General features: G+C 32.6%; 1 protein-coding gene across 2 annotated transcripts in view; it reads right to left on the bottom strand.

Annotated features, from left to right (window-relative positions):
* Positions 1-9,465: 9,465 nt before the first annotated feature.
* The window catches only part of LOC136985571 (uncharacterized), a 5,460-nt gene continuing 1,019 nt past the window's right edge, over positions 9,466-13,906 (bottom strand). For both annotated transcript variants that reach the window (XM_067282897.1, XM_067282889.1), the window contains exons 2-5: positions 11,079-11,198; positions 10,900-10,982; positions 9,764-9,904; positions 9,466-9,537 (exon numbers count right to left, since the gene is read on the bottom strand). In XM_067282897.1, coding sequence (XP_067138998.1) covers positions 9,475-9,537; positions 9,764-9,904; positions 10,900-10,982; positions 11,079-11,124 — 333 coding nt within the window. In that variant the 5' untranslated portion in view covers positions 11,125-11,198 and the 3' untranslated portion in view covers positions 9,466-9,474. The remainder of the gene's footprint in view (positions 9,538-9,763; positions 9,905-10,899; positions 10,983-11,078; positions 11,199-13,906) is intronic.

Consider the following 13,906-nt stretch of genomic DNA (forward strand, 5'->3'; position numbering starts at 1 on the left):
CTATTCAGGATCGGGAGTGCGAAAAGACACCTAGGCCAGGCATAAGGATAAAAGGCCCAGAAGGCTTAGAACGTTCTGACGTAACAGAGGTTAAGCATGGCGAGAATTGAGCGATTTCCTGTATTCACGGATGTGTCTGTATGTGTGGTGGGGAGCACGAGTTCGTTCACCCCAATTTTGTTAAAGCTTAACCTTTTGTTTAAAATTCCTGAAAATTTTACATGGAGGTTTTGTGTATTAGGGACTTGATTCTATTAAATTTTGGTGGTTAAAGGTCGAGGGGTGGGAAGATAGAGGGGTCATGGGTCATATCTCGAGTGGGTTCGGACTTAATTGAGATTTTATTCGTTTTTAGCATTTACAATAGTTTTAAAAACTCATCTCAATCCGAAAATTAAGCTTTTTGCCGTTTTATAGTAATTAATGATATAAAATTTAAAAAATAAAATAAAATTTCGAACAGATGGCGCCACACACAACTTTAAAGTTTGGCTGGGAAAGTTACACAACTCGTTGCTCGTTGGTTTTGATGATATGAACATAAATTATAGATTTCTTTTTCTAAAAATCTACACGGGATGAAGCTGTAGGATGAAGGATAAGTAACTATACACGATAGCTTCATCATATACATAAGTTGTGTTTATTTATTACTTATAATGATACATAACAATATTTATAATAGACTTAATAATAATTAATCATAATTTAAATTTAATAATATATTAAATTATACGTTAATTTCTAGATTGTTACTTGCGGTATATTCTAGTAAAGACGAAGGTATGTTAATTAGAATGCAATTAAATCTAGCTAATTACAGACACCTGTACCAACATTTAAGGGATGAGAATAAGATTTTACAGAATTAATTAGGTGAATTTCTTCACGATATTCTTTACGTGTACAACAGTAATTACGATAGACCTCTTGGTCGTAAAACAAGATTTACGAAAAGAAATATTTTACTTGGCCCACCCGTGGCCGCATGGATAAAACCATTGGACATTGGTATGGGCTGGCCCTATTTAGGTGTTACAAACGTGACGAAAACCCGGAAAATTCCACGTAGCCAGCCCGTTGTTCAGGTGCGAACCCGCGACCAGCTGTTCGATCTGTGTTTTAAGATAGAAAAATTTTACACAGGAGGAAATTTTTTTGGAGTTTCTAAGATGGCAATTTGGTGTTTTTATCCAATTAAAAAGGGCATTTTCATAGGGAAACCAATCTTACTATTTAAATACCATTTACATAAGGAAAACGGATGTCGAAAGGCGAATTTTTATCTTGTTACAAGGAGAAAATTTCCATCTGTATTAGATGTAGTTCCTTTCGAATTTATTCGACTGAATTTGAAGAAAATGTTAAATATTTTATTGAATTAAAATAAATTTGAGGGTCCTCACAAAATAAAATATAGTACACTACATTAGTATTTATGTTTATCCCAGGAAGAATTGAATTCACATCTTGTAATCTATGTCGATTCTTTTACGTGCCACTGTTCAATGGTTTTATTCACTCGACCACGGGTAGGATACATTCTAACTATAAATAAACTAATTTCATTCGTCTGCATACATAATAATAAGACAGGAAAGTTTACTTTGTTTTCTACGGATTCTAAATATCTAATTGAATGAATATGAATATTTATTCCACTTTTGTTCACGCAGTGCTGTGTGCTATCAGCAGAGCAGATAGACAGCCTTACCAACATAAATATGCATGCGGCATCAGTACCGAAAAACATACATTAATCCCGCTTTTAGGTTATCCAGTCGTTATTCAGAAATCCGCCATAAAGGGAGCCATATTGGTTCTACAGGCTCAATGCATAAATCGAGGTTATGTTCTCGGAAATGACCGTTTGAACTATATAACTCAGTATGAAATGCTACATTTTATGGGGATATCATAATATAAAATTAAGCTGGTCGTAAAAGTCGAGGTTGTAAAGCAATCGGTCATAACTTACCAGTGGTGGGTCGTGGGTTCGCGTCTGACCAACTGGCTGGCCACGTGGAGTTTTCCGCGTTTTCTTCACGTGATTATCACCCAAATAGGGAGCACTTTCCCGTAGAAGCCTTCTGTGAGGTATCTCCTCCACTCCAGGGGCCTAGCACGTGAAGTTTTCCGGGTTTTTTCACTCGTTTAACACCTAAATACGACATAGTTTGTCATAGAAGTCCTATAGCAACACCAGAAATTAATTCTAATTAAAAGTCAAGGAGTAATCCCTTAACAATTTCGTGAAAAATTCTTTTATTATGAGTTTCCACCACTGTCCGAGTGGATTTTTACTTTCCCAATCTGTTATATACCGTATAACAGAGGAAAATATGGCGATGGGTCAAAAAATGACCGCAAGATTTTTAAATTTTTCGACTCTTTGGAACCTTGAAATGTCGAAAAATGCAAAAAATATTCAGGGATTTTTCTGTATTTACGGATGTTAGTGTATGTTTGTATGGGGGCATGATTTTGTTCACCCTCTTTAAAACTTAATAACTCCTGCACTTTTTGTCGAAAATTTCTGAAATTTTGCAGGAGGGTTTTTATATCAGTCGAATTGATGGTGTTAATTTTGCTGGAGGTCAACGGTTGGGGAGATAAAAGTCATCGTGTGTCGTATCTCCAGTAGGGTCGGACTTAATGACGATTTTACTCGTTATTACCATTTACAATTGTTTATAAAATCGGTTTCTATCCTCAAAATTAAGTTTTCTGCCATTTTATAATAATTAAAGATATAAAAATATTTTAATAATAAAATGTCGTAACAGATTTCACCACACACGCAGTTTTAAATGTTGCCGGGAAAGTTAAGCAACTCGTCGCTGGACTTTTTATTTACACTTTTCACCCCTGTGTGCGCTAAGAGGGCACACAGGGGTGAAAAGAGTAAACGTTTCTATCACGCTCATTGTGGGTTCGGACTTCTGGGTGGTGAGGAACGGGGCCCGACATATCCAGAATGGATTATACGACTTACGAAAATTTCTGGGGATATTCAACCGTCCGGATTCGTTTCTCGGTCCCGTCCGAGAGGGTAAATCGAATATACTGATAGTTACTTGATCGCGGGAACCTCTCGAACAGGCTGGTCACACAGCGTTTATTGGGATTTTTACACTTCTGACACCATATGAATTTTTTGGGAGGCAAATTACTTAAGTGTTGCATCGACTTATTCCGTCATTTCCTTCCACTCCGATCCTTTATTACGTCGTTTTGTCTTGATTGAGCTACAGACTTATATTTTCAAACTGTCGTCTGTCCGTCGTTTGTCTGTCCTTGTTTAATCTCGAGAGAGGCGTTAGATAGATGAAAGCCGAGACCAGATATGGAAAGATTAGAGGCAAGAGTCCCCAATTAACAATATACGAATTTCCGGCTGGAAAGAAAGTTACGTTATTTCGATTCAAAAATCTTTTCCACAACGAAAGATAGATAACTGGCATGACTATGTTGTTATCAGGAAAAGTATGATGTACAGGGGCAAGACACTACTAAAATCGAGACATTGCGGCATCATGATACATGGGATCTGATTATGATGCTACTTATAATCAAGCCCCATCATTATAGTTCATTATTATGGATTATATTTCTTTATGGTCATTGTATTATAGGTAAAATCAGAATGACGAGACCATAGGGGACGATTGGTGAAGACCTAGAAACAGAAAGGTGCAAGATGCTTTGGGAGTATTTTCGACTGTCTGGAGCCATTTCATTACTTTAAAACCCGGCTCGTGATCATAATTCCGATTGAAAGAATCTTTTGGAATGCCAATTTCTGCAATAAATTGTTCGATTTTCTAACTTACTGACAATAACTGTCAATATTTTATAAAATCCGACAAGTTATTGCCGAAATTGACGTTTTGAAAGACTTCTTTACTTCATTCCTCTTCATTTTCTAATCGAAATATAACGAAGGTTTTCTTTTAAAATGTTTAACTGACTTAACAGACTGATATAAGAGGGAATTCTAAGTCTCTATCAATAATATTTTCCTGAAGTAAAATTGTAACATCTAATGGAAATTATGAAATGTGACAAATTTGAATAAATTTTAAACGTTATATTCCCCTTAACATGTACTTGTAACGTCGAAATTAAATTAATTATAAAATCTGACAACTTATTGCACGAATTGACATTCTGAAAGACTCCTTCGTTTTACTTTAATTTTATTTGACTTTCTAGTAGAAAAATAACTAAAAAATCATTAATTTTCTACTAAAGGTCACCGAACACTGGTAATTAATTGGTCGCGGGTTCGCTCCTAACCACACGTGGAGTTTTCCCGGTTTTTTCAGGTATTTAATATAGGACTGCAGAGAGAAATATTTCGGCTTTGTTCTAATCAATAGGTCTGGGAACTTATAGTTCTACAATTTCTTTTTTCTAATTGCAGCCCAACAGTAACTCTATATCCTATCACACAATACTTCACATAATTGTGTGCCTGCAGGGATGCCAGTAGAGGTTTTGTAGACGGGTGAGGCATTACACTTTCCACCAGTTAGATCTCGTTTCATTTCTCCCAACCTTAATTACTGTATCATAACTTTCAAGCTATTTCGGTTCCACAAAGAAGAAGGAAACAATATAATGGACCCTCTTACTGAGGAGGGGAAAAAAAACAACATAGTAATTGGTTCAGTGTGCTTGACGATACAGATGATTGTTATATTCTTCTATCTTCTATCTAAATTCCTCTTCCATCTTGTAGCAGCTGTGACAACTATTCTTGTCTCTCATCGTGTCCAGCAACTTTTCTAACAAACTTTCTTGTTTAACAACATTACTACTATTATCTTTAACAGTTTCTTATAATAAACGTGCAGTTATTTATTGTGACATCGTCACAATGTCGAGATAAAATTGCTCTCGATCTCAAATCAGTAGTGTCTTGCTCCTGTATATCATATTTTTCCTGTTTTATCGTTAACGTATTAAATAAAATGCAGCCAAACTTCGATTTAGCGCCAGTATTTTCTCGTTTCCGAAATTGACACTAAATCGAATAAGTTGAAGACAATAAGAATTGTTTGCAGTGATAAGGTGATAATATCAGTTGTTATTCAACACTATGTGCACGAGTTCTTTTATCTAACATTTACGAGGAAGATTTATCGGCGCTGTATCAGGGTGGTGCTATTTAGGAGGTGTTATACCGAAGTCTGTCTTTATATTTTATTATTACCTTACAGAAAGTATACAATTTAGAACAATATATTAAAGATAAATTATTATTTTATCAAATAAATACATTGTTTATGTCATCCTCCTTTATAATTTACTGTTAAATATTTAATTTTTAAATGCTAAATCAATAAATTCTGTATATATATAATGTATTGCCATCTGGTGATCTTTTTCTGAATTTATTTTGAATATTTATATATATATATATTTTCCTCAATAAAGATCATTAAATGAGAAAAATAATATTAATTTCTGAAATTTATGCCATTAAATACAATATATAATAAATAAAATACACTTATTTAGCGCTTTCTAGAGAGATATTTAGCAGTCTAAATGCAACTAAATCTGGTATAGTGACATACCAAAACTCGCCGCTAGGGCACTTTTGGAGCTGCGAGTTCACGTGACTTTTGGTCGCGGAGTAATTTTAAAAATGTAGTTTGTTGACAACACGTTGCAAATTTGGCAGGTTTGAAATACAGTGTGATTTACTAATTACACAGCACATAAGGCCGTTGAACACGTTGTTTTACACTTTCAGTACAGGGGCCATATTGAACATCGCCGCATTCGCTAAGGTCTCTGCATGGCTTGTTTTGTACAAGTAAAAATGTTTGTCACAGCAGTGCCAAAAGTGCCACAGTGGCGAATTTTTGTATTGATTTCTGTTTTATACGGGAACGTTTTCCTCGTGTCCCGAACTTAGTGCTAAATACGGACAACGTTATATTTAATGCTACTAAAAGATGCTTACATTTAAGTACCATAAATGTAATGAAAAATGGCAGTTTAAATGTCTAATGGTACATAAATCTTCAAGTACAGGGTTGTCCAAAAATCACACTAAAGACTAAATTTCTTCTTTTCAACTACTGAAAACAAACCTGTAAACGGCGCCCACTGATGGGAACATAAAATAATGGCCGTTGTTCGCAGGTGGAATGAAAATTGTATAGGAGACGTTCATGAATGACTTGTACAATGTACATATTATTATTTTCTGTGTTTCGTTTTTGAGGACAGTGGCAGTTGTTAGGAGGTTAAATTCCTGGAAATTACAGTAATATCGAGCTGAGAGGGGCGAAAACATGTGCCATTTTAACAGTAAGAGTAGATAATTTATATCAGTCGTAAAACGAGTGTTTATAGAATATAAATAAACTTTAAAATATAAATATTTAAATTGTTTGATAATTCTAAGTTTTAAATTAACACTCTCTCTTGAAAGACCATTAAGGAGCCATTAGCATCACTCAAGAAGTAATTACTTTCTATTCGTTATGCATCCCTTTATGTTTATGAGAAATCCCACAAGTTAAATTATAATGGATTGAAAGCAGTAAATTAATGAATTATTATTGTGTTGTACACAAGATTAAGTAAGTAAATATCCTTGGCAGAACTCGAGTATAACGGATCCTTGAATTCATTAAGTATCCATTATACTCGAGTTCTGTTATAGTTTGAAGTGTAAGTTAATTTTCTTGAACTTCGAAATTTGCAATTGTATGGTGTAATCTTTTGTTTATGTCTAGAAATATAAGAATAAAATTAATTGTTTTTTTTAATCAAATTAACATATTTTTATTCGATGATGGATATTAAAGAGAAACTTGTCATTGATGTGAGAAGAATTTTAGTATTGCGCCTTCAATTGTATCTGTATTTTACGTGGTGTTTTCCACGTTAATAACACCTAAATAGGGGTCAGTTTCCCATAAAAGACCTCCCGGGAGGCCGTTATCGTGTTGCCAAAACCAGCTAATGAATGAACGTTAATTATTCAATAACATTGCACTTAAGATTTTCATAACGTAACTTTTTAATAAATTATTTTGGCCTATTATTTCGGGTTATTTTACAATAAAATAACTGTGGCATGATCATAACAAATGAAACAATGTAGTAATATGATTCAAATGAAAATCGTCGAGGCGGAAATGTATTATGACAATGAATTTAATCAATAGATCAACTGAAGGTTACTGTATAATAAATCTACATTTTAGTTAATAAGACCGTTGTTTTTATCACCTATCCCAACCCGACCTCGCAAATCTCTCACACCCTCAAGAGCCCGAATAACACCAGGCAGTAGTTAATAAAATAAAAGATTGCTAACCTCGTAAAACTGTATTTAATGAACAATAATAAATGGCGGAAAGAATAAGACCAAAGAAACTTGAACAATACATTTATAGAAGACCTGAAATCTCTGGCATTTTTATTGGAATAAAGTAGAACAGATTACAACAGAAGTACAGTTTAGACTGTAATTATTATTTATGTTTATTTACAGCTGTCTTAATATTAATCTTATTTCTTTTGCAACTGAGCAAAGAGTAACACGTGTTCTTCAACGGGTTTCACTTCATTCTAATCGATACCAAGAAGTTTCCTTCTATAAATATATTGTGCTAAGTTTCCTTTGTTCTTCCTTTCTTTCTTGATGTCAGTTTAATTGCAGTTTTGGGAGTGACAATTTTTCATTCTTAAGGTACATTCCTAGCACCGTAATTCCTAATCTTACATGACAACGTTATTAAATAGGTTACACTTGAATCTTATATATTTTACATTCCATACGATGTAATTTTTATGATAAATTATAATTTAATAGCCGATTTTTTGGTTAATGTTACCTATGGTTCCAAAATGGCGGCTCGTCTCTGATTCCATCAAATAAAAGAAAGGAAACAGTGGGGACGCATGTTCTAACTTAACCTAACCTATTCTAATAATTTTGTTGGTAATAATTATGGTAATTTATTAGAATAGGTCAGGTTAGGTTAGAACGTGCGTCCCCATTGTTTCCTTTCTTCTATTGGTTTGAATCAGAGACGAGCTGCCATTTTGGAACCATAGATAACATTATCCAATTTTTTTTACAATCTAAACCCACTTTACTGTCTCAGTATAGTGGGGCCGTTTAGTTAATTTCAGAATTATAACTTTTTTTTGGTTCTTTCACCACCATAGACACCAATAAGGCTTTCTTTCCATAGCACTTATGGGTTTGGCCAGGCCTACAGTGGAGGTGAATGATCTGACATATTCAGGACAGACCACCCATAAAAAATTCATTGAGTTTTTTCAACTGCAATACCCAGAAAGATTGAATAAAAATTAAAAAAATGTTTTTGCATATTTTTATATTATATTTGAAATACGTTTTAAATTTAAATTTGTATTTAATTCCTTATTTTTAATTTTACTTTATTACAATACAAAGTTGGCCAAATGCCCTTACATCTCTGAATATTATCAAATGGTCCTTCTGACACCTCCTGTCTGGAGATACCAACAAGGCAATCCAGGGCCTTGGACACAGAAGGCCTCAAAATATAATCTTTTATGATACTTTTTCTGTATAAAATCTCTTATTTAATTAAATTATGTCATAAAATCTACTTTACAGTTCTAAAATTAAAATTTAATAATGTGTAAACACTATAGTTTATGATTAACCCCCCCCCCCAGATAGAGGTGCCAGATAGCTACCCAATTCACAATCAGGCTCACAAAATGTAATATTTTATGTGAAAAACATAATAAAAAGTGATATAAATTGAACTTTTGGTATTAGTGAGGCTTCTTACCCTTGAAGGGCCTGCATTGGTCTTATGTTTACCCTATTGGTCATAACCCTACTCTAAACAAGGCTTGAATGTAGTGAGAATTTGCCTTCCTAGTTACAAATATCCATTCTAAAATTAAGTACTAAGCCCTGGACACTTTAGAAAACTCTAAAATGTATTGTTTATTTTAATTTGTATTGAATATAAGTAGAGGTATTAAAGTAGCTTTAAAATTATAAATAAATGAATTAGAAAAATATTGATTTATTCATTAATTAGTTAGACTTTTAAAACTAATTGAAAATTAATATATTAAAAATGTATGATGATGAGCTGAGAAATGGAGTTATTTATTTAAAGCTTTACAAGTAAATTGAAATATTTTATTATTTTAATAATATATTACAAATATCTTTACATTAATAACTAATTTATTTTATTTGAAATGATTATTTTAAGCTTTTACAATCATTTAAATATAAGAAAACAAAGCTTTAACATTGGATAAATCCTTATTATACACAGAATTTTCTATACATTTTCAAAAAGTATTATTTTATAAATCTGATATATGACATTTTATATTTTTATATAATTGAAATATAATATTTTATTTCTATATTTTAATATATATATATATATATATAACTAAAGCATTTATAACATGTTACTCCTATTGGAAAGCACTATAATCCAATTCATCTGTGAGTCTTCTACCTTTATAATACTGGAAATCCTTTAAAATATAATTAATAAAATTATAATTTTTACATATTTATATACACTAAAATTAATAAATTTAACAAGATCATATATAATTTATGTTTGTTAAAATCAAGTCTAACTGTTTACATAATGTTTATATTGTACTAAAATAAAATTTAAACTCTTTTAATTCCTTCTTCATTTTAATTAAAGTCTTAATTATATTTTTTCATGAGATATTCAAATGTAATATTTACCTTTTCTTTGATTTTAGTACAGTAAACTACTGGTTTGAAGAGGGGTGGAGTTGCTACTTTCTCCATGTAACCCAAGCAACAAGGTGCATCACATATTACAATGTTTTTTAACATTTTCCATCCTGCCATGCAACAAGTAAACTGTACAAATATTTAAATAATTAATTCATTTAGTATATTATTTTAGAAATATTTTAAATTTTAAACATTGTTTTAAAAGCTTCAGCTTAGGGTCTGTCTATAGTTTAGGGCCTCGCATTTTTACATGTATTACTTAGTAGAAGGAAAGACCCTTTGTCATAGCTTAAACCATAATAACTCTAACTCCAGCCCCGATTATAATATAGCTGCTTGTGTGGGTGTTGCTGGAGCCTTTGAGGAGGTGAAGATGGGTTAAGAGAGCGTGATCGGTTACCGAACAATTCGGATAGCGAACAAATTCTTGGAACGGATTATGTTCGTTGACCGATCACCCACTGTGTATAATACCGTACGTATGCTTATTTGTATACGGCAATGCGACATGTGGGCGATCTGCCGAGAGGAATGTCTCCCTGGATGACTTTCAATGGAAAACTGGCCTCTTTTTAGGGGTTACAAACGTGAAGTAAACCCTGAAACTCCACCGTTGGCGATCACGAACCCACGACCAGTATCAGTGTTCAGTGGCTTTATTCACTCGGCCACTGGCAGGCCTAATACACTATAAAAATGGATAATATAAATGGCATTTTATTCAATTGCAATAGAAGATTTATACTTTGTTTTATTATATTTGTTAACTTGGTTCATCATAACGTTTATACATGTCAGGAAATTATGTATTGAGATTACACATAATCTAAGCTACACTTTACGGCCTCACACATGTTAAAATATACTTTCGGGCCAACCTTTTACAGTTTAAAGATTTAGTAATTTTTAATTGATTCTCTTAAAAATTAATGGTATAAAAATGGGAATTTTAAGACTAAACACGCGTACTCCAAGATTTGTTTAATTGTGTTTAATTGTTAATTAAAGTTAACTTTTTAAAAAAGAAATATTAAAAATCGTTTTAAAATTACTTTTATTTTTAATATTAATTTTTTTAAATTACATTTTAATTATAAATACGTGTAAATATTTAAACTTACCGCATCATCAGCAACAGTTTTTTTGAAAAATAAAAACAAGCACAAGTACAAAATGATTTTCTTCATTGTCTTAATATTCTGCCCTGAAATTTAACAGAATAATTTTTTATGAATTAATTAACAAGAAAACAATTTTAAAATAATAATAATAATAATAATAATATATTAACATCCCTTACCAATTGAGAAAACTAAACAATTAAAGCGAACACAAAATGCCGTCATTATTATAGTCGCCGTTGTCCAGTGAAAAGAGAGAATGAAATGACGTCAAAAAAGATATCCCTCCTCTTCTCTCTCTTATAACATTCATAGAAAAAAAGGGGATTCAATTATATTGTGAATTGTATTTTAAATCGAATAAAGATCTATTGTTTAAAGAAATAATATATTTAAATTGCCCTTTACGAAATAATAAAATGAAAATAGAAATGTAAATACATATTTACCTCACCCCTAAAAACCTAAGCAAAGCCTGGCACACACACACACACATACACACACCTAGTTAAATATATTAATAAGTAATAGTATTATGTATATTAATATAAGAAGTTTCTTTAAATTTTTATATATAGAATTCTATAAGTAATTTTAATAATTTAAATAATTAAAAATAAGTTTATTTATTTATGAAATATTGATTTCTTAATGTACAAAAGTTCCAGTAGGGAGTTGCGTAACTTTCCAAGCAACAGTTAAAAATTGCGTGCGGCGCCATCTATTACAAGATTTTATTTTAGGATGTATTTATATTATTGTTTATTATAAAATAGCAAAAAGCGTAATTTTGGGAATGGAGATGAGTTTTTAAAGCCATTGTAAATGCTAATAACGAGAAAAGTCTTCGTTAAATCCCACCCCACTCGAGATATGACATAAGACGGACGTTCAGCGTCGCGAAAACGTGTACGTCGGACGTTCAACGTTGAACGTCCGACGTACACGTTTTCGCGTTGAAAACTTCGGCCCTCAACCTCGCTATTATTATGTACATAATTGTTGTATTGTGGATAGTCCGTCATACAGTCGTGCTGATAAACTATATTGAACGTCATAAGTGTTTTTAAAAACAAAATTTTAAATAAGTAAATTTTATTTATTTATTATTATTATTTATGTTTTTGTTTTTGTAGCAGTGGGTAGCTCGTGTAATCTTCCCTTTGGATTCGCCAATGAATGGAACCATATTTATGACTGCTCGAAGCGCCATTTTCATCTGTAGTAAGTTAGTACCAGTTTGTATTATTCTTTTATTATAATTGTTACTTTTTACCGTTACTTTATGCAATTTCTAATAAGTAACACGAGACGTCCGAGATGGCAAAGGCATGGTCGTACTGTCATCCTCTTGTGTTTGTTCGTTTTGTTAAGTTATGGCAACGCAACACTTTGGCGATCTGCCTAGTGCGGATGTCTTCCGGGAGGTCTTTTTAAATGTAACTGGCGAAAACCCGGAAAACTCCACTTAGCCAGCCCGTCCTGGCGAGGCGCGAACCTACGACCGAACTCCCAGTGTTCAGGCTTGGCCTGTGTGGCCCTTGTGCCAAGAAACCAACCAACCAACCCAGTGTTCAGGGAACAGGAACTGGTGGACCGTCATCCTGTTGTCAAGACCTGAATACAGGTAAGAGTCTCAGTTTTCAAGTAGGAATATTTCAGACCCACCCCTCATTCTCATTCTGGGCTTAGTCAAACCATGACAATTATGAAAAAAATCCCTCTTCCTGCCCACAAAACAAAAATTCGAAAAAGAAAAGTACCAAGTTATGTCTGATATATTACAAGTAATAAAAAGAATTAAAAAGAAAAAAATAAAAAATGTTACGTTACTTACGTAACGCGATACTTCCAATAAAAGTAACAATATAAATTAAACTTTTGAAGAAATGATTTTTCTCAAATGTCCTTTTCTACTATCTTCCTGGTTTTTGTGTATATAACACAGAAAAGCATTGGAATCACGTCAAATTTGATCTTCCAGTATTATGCTTATATCTACCCTGAAAGTTAAGCCTTTTTATAATAATTAATAAGATAAAAGTTATTTTTAATAACATCTCGTAACAGATGGCGGCACGTACAATTTTTTTAACTTTGAGCTAGTGTCAATGTTTTATTCGTCGGAAAATTTATACAACACGCTTTTGCTGGGGGGTTTAAAAAATAATAATTAAATTAATATTTTGTTCAAATACCTTCACTCAATAAAATATAATTTTTATCATTTACAATTAACAGTATATCAATAAATTTCACTATTATACAATTATATGCGGACATAGGCGTAAACACAACGTTTTCTGGTGGGACAAAGCTTGGAAACAAATAATTACATCCATAGATTTTTATTTTATTATTTAATTTTTGGGTTTTCTTTTCACAGATAGATTATAGAATGCCTTATTGCATTAACACTATAAGACAGAGTTATATAACTACACCCTCCACGATGTATCTCAATCACTTTTACAATTGTAACTCGTGAAATTTTTACTCGATCCCAGGGGAAGTGCCACGTTTGACTCTTCTCGGTGGCGCCCTTTCCTATAAGCAAAAGCGGCAATTCCCTAGGGCCTCCACCAGCAAGAGGCCACAAACCAGTCTTTTATAAGAAAATATTTCCACAAAATAAATCCTCCGAAGAAAAATGCCTGAAGTGAACACTGTACGTGGGGCCTTTTAAAATTCAAATTTATCTGAGTCCCATGAAGCTATAACGCGCCAATGACTCTTCTGCGGATGTCCGAGTACCGGTACGTGGAATACCTGTTAATGTTAAACGCCATTTTAACAATGCCATTTTCCCTAAATATAATTGACACCATTCCTAAATACGAAAAATGGTACCATTGGTAATGGGTGCCATTTTTCATATTTCAGGATGATGTCAGTCGTAAGTCTCGAGATGTTGCATTGTATGGATATTGATTTTCCAAATAAAAAGAAGATTATAATTGATTATCTTTGCATCGATTAAATGAACATCAACACAAATTCATCACTT

This window comes from Centruroides vittatus, unplaced genomic scaffold (genome assembly GCF_030686945.1).
Source record: "Centruroides vittatus isolate TY-2023 unplaced genomic scaffold, ASM3068694v2 contig_1213, whole genome shotgun sequence".
In the NCBI taxonomy this organism is placed as follows: domain Eukaryota; kingdom Metazoa; phylum Arthropoda; class Arachnida; order Scorpiones; family Buthidae; genus Centruroides; species Centruroides vittatus.